Source organism: Helicoverpa zea, chromosome 6, assembly GCF_022581195.2.
Source record: "Helicoverpa zea isolate HzStark_Cry1AcR chromosome 6, ilHelZeax1.1, whole genome shotgun sequence".
NCBI lineage: Eukaryota > Metazoa > Arthropoda > Insecta > Lepidoptera > Noctuidae > Helicoverpa > Helicoverpa zea.
This window is the reverse complement of record NC_061457.1, coordinates 12,599,383-12,615,114: the sequence shown is the minus strand read 5'-3', so window position 1 is coordinate 12,615,114 and position 15,732 is coordinate 12,599,383. Positions and strand designations below refer to the sequence as shown.

The window sequence follows — 15,732 nt, the reverse complement described above, 5'->3', positions numbered from 1 at the left end:
TCCCCTGCTCAGTAGCAACACTAACGGTGTAATTCCATTGGAGTGTACCACTGTGGCACTCAATGGGTAGCACAAATGTTTCCTCTGGTCTTCTCACCTAAGCACACAGAAACAAAACAGTGCGTAATACCCCTTTTGTTCACGAAAAAACAAAAGTGAACTCAATGAAATTCTCGCATAGACGTTGGGCAAAATTTTGTTGGAATTGTATCCTTATGAGCACTGGACTGGTGAGATCACAGTTACATTTTATTCTTCCTACACGATAAAATTTCTGCGTCCAATATGAAAGGGGGCCATTAAAATAGTTTGACCAGGTACCATATGGAGGCAGCCTCAATCATCGAAACTACCAGGCCTCAAGGATCCGGCTATCCCTTATAGAGTGTCGTACCGTTGCGCCTGCGCACTTGTCATTGCAACTTTTTCTCGCACTCTCCCTAAACAGCGCGTCGCTAGATTCTCGAAAATTAACTGCATTCAAGCGGTCAACGTTTTTAGATGATAGAAAGAAAATGTTGTTGACCTAGTGGCCGTAGCAAAGATATAGATGTACTGGAATAGCCGATAAAACTATGTAGAATCATCTACAAAAAGTTATGTACACTAATTTTGATATATCTTCCGTCATGTGCTAGTCATGTGGTTAATGCCCACGAAATCAATCGATCTTGACCATTTTCAAAAGCCATATGAATGTTTAGTACTCATAAAACCGTTAGAACATGTGACATATTCATGCGCACACGCATTTCGCAGCTATTCTTAATTTAAAAGGAGATGAATCATCATGTCGTCCATATTTAGTGGGTCGAGTGCATTATTTGTAGTGAACGAATGAGTGAACATATTTCAAGATGATTTCATAATGAGTGGTAACCTATTTCAAAATGGCAGTACATGTGTACTCGTTTGCAAGCAAATAGTACGATTTTGTAAGCTACTTACAAAATAATCAGCATTATTCATTATTTTTGGTACTGGATCGACATATAAAAGCAATAATATTAAATTTATTTTGACATTTCATTATCCTGTTTACCTTACACACATTATTATGAATAATATCCGAATTGAGTCCCCCTTTTTGGGAAGTCCGTCATAAAAGGCACATTAAACAATATTACTCAATCTTTAACTAATCAACCAAGCTTCACCCTAACCTAATCTCATCACTAACCACTTCTAGTCTCTCTATATCCTTCATTCCACTATCTATACTTAGCTCTTCATAGTTTTTACTATATCAACGTAGGTCCCTCTAATTGTGCACCAGGCATCACCGTTACTCAATGGTGCTGGCTGGCTGTCCAAGAATGGATGTGGAAGGATTGGTCACCAGTTTTTTTAATATCTTAACTGTCGCAGTGGTTAGAAGCCGCTAGAGTACGGATGGGATCTGCAGGTATTTGGGTCAAATGGGTGCAGTGCAAATTGAGGTTTATTTGCGTTTAGTAGTATTTTAATAGGTAACGGAATAAGAGGTAATTTGGCTAGGAGTCCTTATCAACCGTGAAAGTTTGTGAGAATGTATAGATGTGACTTGGTACAAAAAAATATTATGTATCAGAATCAAATATGATATGGGTTACTTTAGACGCGGGTGAAACCGCGGGGAACAACTTCTGATCATCCAAATATGCTATCTTGATAGATTTTAAGCTGTTTACATAAAATGATCCCTATATTTCTGATTAAAGTTAAAAAAAATATTTTAATGCTGAAATCGGTCAGTACATTGCCTGTCTCTATTATAGCTAATATTCACATTAAGTATAATTTACAATGAAAAGAACGAATTTTTGTGTTAATGCTTAAAAACAAGAGCACATTGCCAGTCTCTATCGAAATACATATCTACATTATAAATTAAAATTAATAAACAATCAGCCTCACAATAAATTGCAACCATACTATAAATATACTCATATACTATTTCCTTCCTGCGACTTGGCCTTAATCGTTTCTGCAAAGGGCAGAGATAACAGACTATAAATCAGTTCCACAATGAGCTCTTATCTTCGGAGGAAGGAAATTAGCTGCTAGAGGTCGCCACTACCTCTCTATGCAACTAATAGAATATTGAACTTGATATTATGTTTTCATCATGGTTCCAGTAATTTTGTTGGATTGTGTAGGCATACCAAAGGCATTTAGTATTTGGAGGCAGGTATTGTTAAATTAATTTTCATATTAGTGTGTGATTTTACCTGTATAGTAACTTTACTTTTTGTTCCATCCATATTTCGTGGGAACTTCTTCACGCATCCAGATAAAAAGTAGCCTATAGCCCTCCTCAATAATAGGACTATCAAATGCTGCAAGAATTTTTGCAATCAGTGAAGTAGTTCCTAGGATTATCGCATTATAACAAACTTATAAAATTCGCATAAATTTAGATCCTGAGGGAGTACCTTAACATTTAATTACGAAATTAAGCAGATTATAGAGGTATTAAGATAGAAATGGGGACACAGATGTCGTACACCAGTGTCTACAGTGTCGTACATCAGTGTAATATAAGCTTAAGCCCGATGTAGCCATGATAGCAATCTTCACGGCACACGATAATATCAACGTAAGAGTTACTATAGGGCTTCCTATCGGAGATCGAAATGGACACCTCGATCATAATGGTGTTAGCGGGATTCTTTGATTATAACTGTTATGGTGTTAGTACTTTAGAGAAGCAAAACTTTGGTATTGAACTGCTGTGATGTCGAAAATATCATTATTGAAGTGACATAAGCTCAAGGTCAGCATCCGTCACATCCTACTAATACTATCTCACGAAAGTTTTGCATGCATTGTTTTTGTTCCTAATTCTCTCAAAAACGACTGAATAGATTTTGATGAAACTTGGAAGCAATGTAGCTTATTCATCAGCATAACATTATAGGCTACTTTTCGTCAGGTTGTGGGAAGTCTTTCTCTTAGATTTAATTATGCTCTTTCCAATCTATTTTATAAATATTTCGTTACCTGTCCAGTCAAACCGATTCACAAAGCATAATGACTAAATTAATATGTATTTTATATCATAAAGCTACATTATACCCCACATTTATCCCTTTAATTAACATAACAAGCACAACAAAACGATATTCTCAGCTATAACGCCATTAATTACAACTTTCGCCGCGAACAACAGTAGGCCACGCCCCCTGAACTTTGCGCGCCATACCGTGACGACGCGTGCGCAGAGTACAATGCGCATGAGTGCTCATAAAGCTTTGTTTGCTCTTCCTCGGGATAAAGTCAGTTTTGAGTGTGTTTAAGTAGTGAAATCGTGGGTGAAATTGTATAAACAATGATTGTTTGTTGTTTTGTGGCAATCTAACTTGTATGTAATGTAAACTTGGGAATTGTTGTACGAAGTTTACGAGAATTGTCGTTTTCTATGTTTTTAAAGATTTTGCTGAAAACCTTTGCAATAATTTTCAATATCAATACTGGATGGTTTTTGGATGGATGGTGGTGGTTACGATTTTGCCAAATCTCTTGTACTTCTTTAGCAGAATATCTGTTCTATTTTCTTCTTGTCTGTATTATGTGTGTGTAACTTTTACATAAACTGTTAAATAAATATTTGAAGATGTTTTTTATAAGATTAAAACAATTTGGAATTTTTGAGAAATAATCATCAAATATTATTTTGATGCCTGTCTTGCATGACCCAGGAAGTCTAAAATAAGCGACCTTTACCCTCGTCAAGGTCATTCGTTAGTTATTCCCTTGATTATAGGTTCGCGACCAAACAATAAGGTTTAGCAGCCACGCCCTTTGCTCTGGGTGCGCTGAGCCGTGGCTGCGCGCGCGCCACATACATTGCGGTTCAACGGTTAATAGATGGCAGAGGAATGTGATGGGTTTGGGAATTGGGATGGGAATTATAGGTTTTATGTCTAAAAGTTAAAATAAAAACACAACGACCTTTATCCCAATATTTCTAAGCGATGCGTTGTTACGTCTCTATGTATCGTCTATTCTAACTAATGACTCATTTAAATTATTTTGTTGCCTATGTAAAAGTACAATTTTAAACCATTGTATAGTAATGATGAGATAACTCCTCAAAATTAAATGTTCAAAGCAGCGAAACCCCTCCACCCTTTTAGAAAGTTTCGAAAAATGTCTTAAGAACACAATTTCAATTCAAATCATTCACTCTCAAATTAAAATTCAAACCACTATTCAATTCCACTAACTTCGCATTACAGTCATAAAACCAGATAGCCATGTACACCTAGACCATGTCTAGACCTAAAAAACTAGACAAAGGGCAATAAAACTGCGGTTGCAATAACAATTTGTTAGTTCCCGCCGTAATACTGCAGATAGGAGCCAAGCCATTCAGCAGTCGAGCCGACAAATTGGCAGTTACCAATGAACGAATCGGGGGAGATAGTTTTATAAATGGAATAAAGTGTAAAAGGTTTAAAAGGTCGACAAAGAAGTTTTTAGTAGATGTAGTGTTATACTTACTGGAAAATAATTAAAAAAAAAAAAACAAAACAAAACAACAACACTGAAATATTTTTTCGGATTGATCTAGTAGTGTCTGAGGTTAGCTCTTGAAATGAATTCTTCAGCTTTGTAATGTTATTGCTACGGATATTGAGGATTTCGAAAAAAAAAATATATAACCAGACATTTTAGAGGATTCACAGAAGTCTACCATAACTTAAGTCAAAGGAGAGGAAATAGTAGAAAAATAGATCATAAATTTGCTGCTTATAGAACTCAAAGTCTTCCATCAGACCCTGACTGTAGTCTTTTGTAGTATAAGAAGAATATCCTTATTCATACCTTCTCAACCACTAAGCAAAATGGAACTCCCATCATCACCTAGAAATGCGTCGACCACAATACAAAAATAAATGCAATAATACAGAATAGGACTCCCATCATTGATTCCTTATAAAATAATGAAAGCTAGGATGCGGTTCCCGTCCATTGTTTTCGCCCCAGGATACAATAGTATATCGATATATACAGTATATAGATATACAATAGTGTATTTATGGGGTATAGGCCGGGATTGTCCGTCGACACTTCGTAACTCAAGGCTTTGCCCCATGGCTTTGTTTAATAGATAGGTAGTGATTTAAATCGACCTGCAGAATGCTAAGTCAATAAATGAAAAGTTTTTCTTATTGTGCTGTTGTATTAAGCTAGTGATGGCAGTAAACGTTTGTCGTTATCGATGTTTGTTAGTGTTTATTAAAACAAAAAAAAACTCTTCGATTTAATGTCCAAATCTGTCTTATTAAAGACTCATTCATCATAAACTCATCACATAAAAACTTCTATTTACAGTAATACCCTCCACAATAGTAAATACATTATTCTACCGTTTTCCAATCAGCTACCAACAATATCGATTACAGTCAGACTATTAAAGTCATGGATTAAATCGATAAATAGTGCTAATAAAAATGGCGGATTCACAGAACTATGCCGTAACTTACCATCGAACACATCTTTAGGAAGTCAACACCATATAAGTACTTAGTGCCAATAACCAATGCCACTATTAAACATTTCAAAGTAAATCTTTAGTTCTTTACATTCAGTACAGAACGCTGGAAATACGCATCTCTATATTTATAAATAGGGAGGGGTGTCGAATCGAATCTAAAACATCGATAAATGAATGTCTTGAAAAATATTTCATCATCATAACAAAGACAATAATGGATGCCTTACAATGACAATTTTACCTGATGATTTGACATATATTTTCAATTGTTATTTAAATAATGGTTATTTACTGGTCAATCACCAAACTGTAAATACTTTTCTATGTAAAAAATTAAATTGTTCAAACTCTTACATAGGTCAAAAAACACTACATGTCTATCCCTACTATTTTCTTAGATTTGTTTAATGCGAATATGTACGAATTGTTATTTTCGACAACTTCCAGTATCGATAACTTTCGCCAACCCTATTTACAACTTGAATGCGTTTGCGCATAGGAAACAGATCGAGCTGCACATGAAACGAACTTCAAGGAGACGAATAAGGAAACTATTTGAAGTTCACAATCTATGACAAATTAACTATTGTTTATGAATGCATTGTCTTTCAAGTTAGTATTATTTTTAGATAAACCCCTTTGGATTCTTAAATTCATTATGCATATATGTATTCAGCTAATTCTACTGCTCTTTGTTTGTTTCTCAGAAGCTTAAACTTTGCAATAATTTAAGGTTTTTCTTGTAATAATGTTAACTGTGTTAATTAGTTAGATGTTTTTTTGAGTCAAGATCCAAGTTTCCTTGCTATTGTCACCTTTCTAAACTCTTAGGTTCATCCTAGTAAGACAGTTAACATTTTGAAACTCCCATCTAGCACAATTTTTATTCACATTAATCTTAAGTATTAAAAAAGCAGTGTTTTTATCATTTCATCCATACACGCAGTAAAGCACCGTGATAAATCTTTAATCCACAACCTGCCAATTCATTTTCAACTTTACCACTAACACAATAGAATCGAAAATTCAACTGCAGTTATATCAAAAATCAGGGTCAAAAATCACAACACTGCTATTGAATTCTCAACTCTATAGTCTAGAAGATAAGGTTGGGTTTTGAATGGTCGGTTTAAAGTAAAGGATATGGCAATTAACTACACAGTCGGCACGTTAGTGATCAGATAGAGATCGGATGGTATCGGTTCATCTTAACATCAGTCCGGCGGTTAAGCCGGGACCGGTTGTTCTGCCTAGTCAGGAGAGGCACAATGAGCTGAAAGTACTTGCAAAAAGATTTTTGGTAGGTATCTATAGAGTTTCGATAAAAATGATAATTATATCATCTTAATGTATTTTAAATTAAAAGGCTTTCAAAAAGCTCCCATAAATTGTTTTTATTATTTTGGATTACAGTTCACACTCTAGATAATTTAGAAAGGCAGTGTAAAGTTTGTCTATTACCTACGTATTTAGGAGGGTATGTTCATGAAGAAATCTCTGACCCTTGTTTCACTTGTTTATGCACTTAAAGAAGTGTCTGCACCCAGTGTGTCTCAATCTTAAAGCATCTAACTGTTGCATATTTCAATCAGTTAATTAGTAAATTGAATCTAGCACTTTTGCCCAGTACTTACAATTACAAGAAACCGTTATTTCGTATTTATTACTGGTAGTTGATTTATAATTACGACTAACTAAGAACCGCAGATTCAGCCACATTTTTCGAAAAACTTCAAAATTAATTGACTTTTTGTGCACATTTACAAAAAAACAATAGACAAAAATAATTTTGCATTAGAGTCTAATTAACCATTTGTTACATTAAAGTTTATTTAACGCAACAAAATATTCAATAAGTAATATTTTTTTCTTACATCTCAATATTAATTTCACTCAAGAACTGAACCCCGACCCTCTCGCACAATACATTAGATCTAACCAACCGGAGAGAATTAAACAAAAAAACATTACAATGTTAAAATAATAAAGAATAGCTTTTAATGAAGTAGCGTCAAAAAACTACGTGCTTAATAGTTTTGTTAGGGTTCCGCAATGAAGTTTGGTTACTACAATCAATTAATTACTTACATACTTGAAGAAATAAATAACTATAGTTACAAATGTAATTTAATAAATATCTCATCATCATCATCTGCCTAACCGTTTCCCAAGTATGCTGGGGTCGGCTTCCAATCTAAACAAATATCTCATTAATATTCACAGGACTACACTATATCTTATTAGAATTTAGAAATTATTAAAATAACTTAATTCTATCTTGATTCTTCAAAAAAGTAGACGAGTGGTCCTAAAAGACATCTATTTTTTTTAATGGACAAAATCAATCAACTTAAGCAATATTCCCCAGCATTCATACCATAAAATTCCCTAAAAAATACCTCAACGGAACCTTTTAAAAAAACTCCAACTCACACTTGACATGTTAATAATAAACTAACTTCGGCTCGTGACCGATCCGTACGGGATTAAGTTAATGGGAACTTAAGTACCGTGATATTAATGAACCCATGCTTGTGGGTAATTTAATTATTTCCTTTTGTTAAACATTCTTAATGTTTTTTTTTTTTTTTTTACTATTTTGTTCCTAATATCTGTTGTAGGAATGTGCTGGGGCCCGATTCTCCTAAGTTAATAATGTCAAAATCGAATAGAAATCGAATCGCAATATGATTGTAATAGCAGTTTTAACCATATCGGGCATTCTGCTACCAATAAAAGACCAATCGTATTCGATTGACATTTCATTGGTGTGCGATTGGTCTGCTATTTTGGTGATTTTGGTCTATACGGTAGTTTGCTGTACAATCATTTTGCAATCGTAAATCATTTGCAGACAAAATGATTCATTATTGAATGACAAAAAAGGATAAAAACGTTTATTTCAAAGAAAAAATAGCGGAATGCCACATACGCTTCAATCATAATCGAGTCGGGATTGGATCTCAGTCGAATCGAGTCGAACGTGAATCGTATGACGGTTAAGTAAAATTAGGAGAATCGGGGCCCTGGTATAAAAAGTTGAGTCGTCTTTAAATGATTTGGAAGAATAGATACAGCATAGGATCGGATTTTTGCAGGATAGGTCTTTTACAATATAATTTATATTCATACGTGCATTCCATTTGAAGATTTAGAATTATATCGAATAAATCTAATATATCCCGCAGAAAATTGACCCGGCCTAGAAGTTAATGTCTCTCTGGGAACGTAGCACCGCACCGTGATGTAAAAAAAACGTTTGTGAAGGGGAAGCCGGGAAATGGGGAAAAAATTATGAACATTTGACTTCAGAATATTTTCTTAACAATGTTTAATATCCTTGACTCTAGACTTTGATTGAAGGCGTTCGTCTCAAAAACGAGGAACCTACTCCACGGAGAAGCTAAATCTCAGTTAAATATCTGCACAAGATAAAACCACCTGTATCTCTGTCGGTACCTTTGTTTCATAACAAAATCTGTAGTTTTTATACTGCTTGCTTATGAGTTTCCGCCAACTTATCTATTGACGGATTTGAGTCATCGCAAATTAAATTCAAAAAGCAATTTTGCACACATTCAGATAAATTATTACGCGAAAAGTTTTCTGACATGAACCTATTTCGAAAAGAGGCCCAGTTAACTTATTGCTGTTAAATATTTATTTATTTTCTGCAATTTTCACGAATTACCACAGGTGGGCAAAAGACGTACCTACAAACATAATTTCCGACATTAAAGAGAAATCCGGCGACGAAAAAATATCCAAGAAAAATAAAGGAAATATGCCGAAATTTCACATAAAAATTCTCAGCAAATGGAGACAATAAAAGAAACTTTCTATATAAGGCTATGTGAGTCCAAATCGGACGGGTGTAGCTGTCAACCGTCGGCAGCCATATTAGGTGCGCGCGCGCAACAAGAACCAAGGCATTCGACGCTGACAAATCACCGGACAATTTGTTAGCTCAAAAACCTCGCGTTGAGGGTGTTGCGAAACTGCAAATTATATAGTATCTTTATTAATAATAAAATATAAAAAAAAAACTTTCGCAAGACTTTTATGACCTTCATAAATATGTGGAAAAAAGAGAAGTTTCATCACGATCGAGTTTTAACGATCAATATTTATGCCGTTGGAGACGCTAGGGTGTGCTGCAGCACTAATTCATCCCTTTGCTATCAATCACGAGTGAAGCTGAATAAATGCATACTAATCAATCAGGCAAGATTTATCTTTTTTCTTTTTGATATAAGACCGCGATGTAACCTCGGATGTGCCTTTTCTAAATTGAGCCATGTCGAATGATTTGTGCAAAATAGAAGTAAAAACATTTACAAATTGCAAAGTAACATTTCCAACTCATAAAAAACAAATAGCAATATATTTAACTATGTATGTCCCTTACATATTTAATAAATAAGATAATGAGAGACTTAAATTAAAACGTATTAACGACAATATCTCTCAATTGATGCTCCAAGGTAGATAAATATTCATAAAACAAGCAATCGGTATATATATACCACTACATTATACACTAAGTAAGTAATTATTTAGTGGGCAAGAATATGTCGCATCAATAAGGTTTAGTGCCATATAGAGATGGTAACGATAGCCATAGATCATGGTGCTTAGATCCGCAGCGTTTAATATATTTGTGGTCCTTTTTGTATGAGGATTTGTCCTTTGAGCCACATTAAATACATATAATAAAACTATATATGTATATATATATGATATATATGTATATATGTATATATATATGTGTATATATATATGTGGTAATAAAACTATTGGACCTTTGTTATCACACTAATATCTATGTACATGCGAATTAAAAAAAAAAAAATAGAGGTAAGTTTTAAGTTATTAGTAAATTATAACCAAAAACTTCAGCTTGGTTTCTGCAAATGGGGAGTATATCCAAATGGCAGCTTTGCCACGTACTATATTAATAAAGGGCTAATTGTGAATTTTAAACAAAATTTAGTTTAAAATATATAAATTAACAAATATTTATTTAAAAATAATTAAAACATTTGTCCCTAAAGACGTTAGACATAAACATATTGTCTCCCTAAAAATACTTCTTGATAGACTCGCGATTATGACAAAGACCAGGAAACCGATACATATGTATATTGATGTCCTACCCTCAAGCATGCCAAGATGCACGACAAATGAGATACAGATACAATCAATTGCCCATAATATACTGACCATATCTGTCGTAATAATTAATCTATGTTTTAACTGTTTAACCTACGGCTGCGCAATTGAATGTCGCGTCGTGCGCCGTGTGACGCTTCGAGATATCCCGGGATTTATCGCGGGATATTTATTTGCAATTGTAATGAATTGTTGCTTTCTCTATATCGGAATGGAAAGATGTATGACATTCTGATTATTGTATTGTGTAGGACAAAACGTTTAATGTAAAATTAATTTCAATTTCTTTAAAACATATAATATATCTAGTGTGTTCTTCCAGTTTGTCACGTTCTCATCATCAAAAGTAAACCTACATACTTTTTCAGCGACTCACTATCTTACTTATTTATCTCATCTAAATCGGTTCAGTCGTTCTAACTTCAAACTTGACAGACTTACAGAAAACGTCAAAAACAAAACACTGCGAATTTAAAAATCAAGTGGCGTCTTTATCGTGAGAAAACTCATCGTGGATAAAAACGTAAGAACTTAGTATTCAATTGGTACTAATAAGAAAACAATTAATTCTCGATAACGACTGCTAAGTGAGTACTCGACGGGTTTTGTTTTAAATAAGTACGACAAAAAGTAGTGATGGGACACCGCGATTGTGAAGCAATATGTACTTTATATTTAGACAAGGTAAAAAGTAATTGTTGTTTGTTCGTTTATTTTAGTTTTAGTGAAAAAAATAAAAAGCTTAAACTTTTTCCTATTCCTTCCAGGATAAATTGTAATTAGAAGTACGGTATCAAACTTATGCTGGTTTTTTCTATCAAAATAATCATGCGTATACTATGAATTTACTGCAGATCATATTTTCGTGTTTCGTGCTAAAACATTTTATCGTACCTATTGATTAATTCAACAACAAAGTTACCTTATTTAAACCTTTTACTTTTCAATATCGATATTATTATTCAAAAAATAAAAATTAATTTCCCAGCTGTCACATCACAGCACTATCAATAAAGGCAATGGACACCTACAGATACAGCCTATGCGTTCAAACAATTACAAATTCCGCGCGCGTTCCGTCCCCCAGTGCAAATGGAACAAAATGCCTAAACAAATTGCTGCTTCGCTGAGAGAGCCAGCTTTTTGCACTAATTCGGCATTCCGAAATAAAAATTCCAACTCCTTAAGTAGAGGACAAAAACTATGTGGTCTCTGGTCTTCGACGAAGGCGTCTCCTGACTGATTTCAAATATGGAATTGAAAAAAAAAAAAATATTCTGAAACCGAGCCGCAGTGTGAGTAATAAAATTTTTTTGCAACATGTGTGCGGTGAACGGTTGCACTCCATTTGAATTAATATGGCGGACATGTTACGAAGCCGCCTGGTGGATCCCTTGATACTTTTTGATTAAGTTCCGAAATGCGGTAATGTCTTGGACATGTAAATTTTATGAGATAAGAGAGGATGTTACCAATTTGTCACTTCTTTCTTTGGAAAATTGATCTACAGTCGAACAGAAGTTCAGCATGTTATTTTATGTCAAAAAGGGATATTTGGGAAAGTTGTGTAAAGACAATTAAATGATCCATTTGCTATCTTTTCTTTCAGCAAATCGGCGAAATTTATCTATCTGGACAGGTCACGAAAATTCCCCATAACCCTGAGACCCAATTCCGCTAGATAGTCCGGATACGTCCACAAGCCATAAAGACGGCCCCATAACGTAATGGTGCTCAACCCCACAGCCTTGGACTGATTCACTTGCAAATGTCAACTGTAGGGCGCCGAGATTAATGGACTTTCCCAAGCAACTATTGTTTTAATACTAATAAAGGTTTTAGGAGCTGTAGCTGATTTATAGATGTGACTTTGTTTGTGTGTGTGGGTAGTGTTTTGTTTTTATTGGAAGTTGACAGTGGTCCAGATATTTTTGATTCATTTTAGCTAAAGGAAGTCGCTCCAGACTCAGGACAAAGACACTCGGATGAAACTAGCAGGCAGACCGAAACTTATGAAAGTTGTTTTATAATAGTCCTCAATCAAAGGTATTGGAAGTATGTATTTCCACGAAATGTCTATCAAGTACATAATTTAATAAAAACTTCAGAAGTCATGGACCCAAAATGCAAATAACCTCTGATTTTGACTTTGCCAAGTCTAATATCGACAAATCAAAGACAAAATCACATCACTAACTCCTCACTAACACAATTACAAGTAGGCCATTCCCGAGTGACGTCATATATTCTGAACAAAGATATCAGGGCATTACCGACACCTTACGACCGGGCGCAGCAGGAAGGGTGCGCCAAGACATCCTATCAGCTTTGTGGGTCACAGCTACGAGGTCACAGCGGTCGTCAACTAAATGGCGGTGTGAGGAGATTTTTGCGATGTGACTTTGGAGAGAAGATTGTCATGTATGACTGTTTTAAATGCATACTGCAAAGTAAACTGTCGGGCTATAGTTTATCCGATGGTTGGCTAACAGTTTATTTCAAAAGTAATTGTGAATTCAAACTGTTTAGTCGGCTGGAGACCTGATCGCTATATTGTGCGCACTATCGTTCAACTCCATGATGATTAATGAGCCCTATCAAACTAATGGCCAACAGTTTGCAGTGTGTTAGTGCAACTTACATGAATACACTCATACCTTGTAACGTATAACAAGTAACGTATTAATGAGAAGAAACTTTGCCACTAAGGTACTGCAGATACCCAACACATTATGTCAATAAAAAGGTCAATATCGAAAAAACGATTCTCTGAAATCTATCCTCGTATAGTATAAAAACTACTACTCACGATGATAGCACCATTCCTGCCGGTACTGGTGAGGGTCGCTCCGAACCACTGGTTCGACTTCTGGTCGATGGGACGACCTTGACGGTCCTCGTTGTTCTCTGTGGACGAAGAAATAGTTTCATAAATATACAATATACTTAAGGATTTTTAAAGGTATTTTCAGTATGGGACGTTTTTTGGCTCATTGTGTCATGAAACGGATAATTTACTCGTAGGTACATCTTGACATCAAGAGACATGCCGAGGACATATGCTGTCATGATATCTACTGCTCATTTTACAAATCTATGAGGAAACCGTGAACTGTTAAATTTGTAGCCTCTTAGTGTGTATTTCAGCTTCGTATACTCAACGAATAAAGAAAAAAGATATAAAGTCCGTCAATACTGATCAACCAGCCAACCACCAGAAAATTTCAAAAGATTATCGGAAATTCCCAATGTGTAAAATATAAATTGAATTTACGCATGGCATCGCTCGGGGCATACCCAGACAATGCCCACAGATATTTAACGTACAATTAAATTATCATTTCTCATCTCACACTTAATATTTTAAGACATAAATCTTTTTCAAAGAAATCGTGGTCGTCTGCGCATCGCGTTGATTCTCGACCTTTTAATAAATTGATTACAGAAATCGTAGTGACCACGTAATACGGTATTAACATTTAATTTTGGCCATTTATTGTGATTTCTTTTTATTTATTGCTTCATGAAATATGGTGGTGATCTTATAGAAATTGGTGGTCTTCAATTATTGCATTCTTCATAATAAAAATTGCAGCACCCAGAGCGTTGCAGATTTATAATGTTTTTTTTTTTTTTAATATAATCATATTTTTTATATTTATATTTTTTCCAGAGATTGTGTTTTAATCAAGTGGCAAACTAGTCTCATAATCAATCATTTACCAAAAAAGTATAACTCTGAACTAAAGGATGCTTTTTGGAAATGATTTTACAACTTAACGAGTTTCTCGCTTTTTCGATTTAACTGCCATTAAACGCCCAATATGGCGGCCACCATTGCGTCCAAGAATTCAATTCGACGAAATAAGAAATATCGGGTAATAACTTAATTCGGCTCGCAGCGCATCCATCTTCAGGAAGAGAATTCAATTTTGTTACCAAAATGGTGATCTTGATTAATGGATTAACAGTTTTATTGTGTTTTCCATAAATTCACAAAAAAAGAAGAAAAAAACGAACGTAATGGATCTTCTGTGGGAATTATATACTCTAAAATGAAATCAAATCCAAAATTGGCGAAGTTACTTTAACGCCTAGATAAAGGTTTTGCAAAGTAATAAACCTACTGAAAAAAACATTATTTTATGAAACCTTGTGACAGATAATATCAACTTGAAATTAAAGAAATGGGTCCTTTCCCTTTATCACCGCAAAGGGGCGTTACCATGCACACCGTCGTTCACCAATCCGAAAAGTTAACTCTGACATCAGTAATTAATATTTAACTGAAAGCTATCATCATTTTTAATTATGAACCAAAGAGGTCTGAGTAATGACGGGTTTGTGACCTCCTTCCTCTTATTGCGTGCCTTTTGATAAATTTACTGATAGCAACGAATAAATCTTTAATGGGAATTAGTGTGAAGTCGAAAAAAGGAGAAATTAATAATTAATTTTCGTTTCGTCAATGTCTGAGTATAATAAGAGAAGCAAGGATTGGATATCGATATTAAATGAACAAGAACTGAAACTTGAAATCATTTATATATTTTTACTTATAACTTATATTAGGGTGACTACGCAATGCAACATTTTGGGACATTAGCACAAAATCATCATTAAGTACTGTCACATCCCCGTGTTCGGGCATCAAGCATCGTTAATGAGTTAATGACCGTCACCCCCCCCCCCCTCTCCGCCGCACCTTCACCGCGCCCCGCAGCGGTGCGCCTAATCGCGCTGGGGTTAGGCTTTTAAACTGATTGCAGTACAGTCGTGAACAGTATCATTTAAGAACAAAAACCTTCAGAAATATACGAGAGATTACACCGAAATTTTGAGCGATTAAGCTAATTGATAGATAATTTATACGTGTTTTGGATTATAATGCTATGTTTGGGAAACGTGTAATTAAATAATTTCGTTCAAGGTTTCCTTAAGTTTTGAAGTATTGTTTGATCAACTTTGGAGGTCTTATGAGCATCAGAATATTAAGTTCGGAGGTAGATTATAATTAGGTTCTTTTCAAACTTTCATTTTACTTTAGCGAATCCTTTTATTTATTTATTGTCGTCTCA

General features: G+C 34.7%; 1 protein-coding gene across 4 annotated transcripts in view; it reads right to left on the bottom strand.

Moving 5' to 3' along the window:
• The window catches only part of LOC124631002 (integrin alpha-PS2), a 104,759-nt gene that overhangs the window by 34,019 nt on the left and 55,008 nt on the right, over positions 1–15,732 (bottom strand). For all 4 annotated transcript variants that reach the window (XM_047165075.1, XM_047165077.1, XM_047165076.1 and 1 more), the window contains exon 3: positions 13,464–13,561. In XM_047165075.1, coding sequence (XP_047021031.1) covers positions 13,464–13,561 — 98 coding nt within the window. The remainder of the gene's footprint in view (positions 1–13,463; positions 13,562–15,732) is intronic.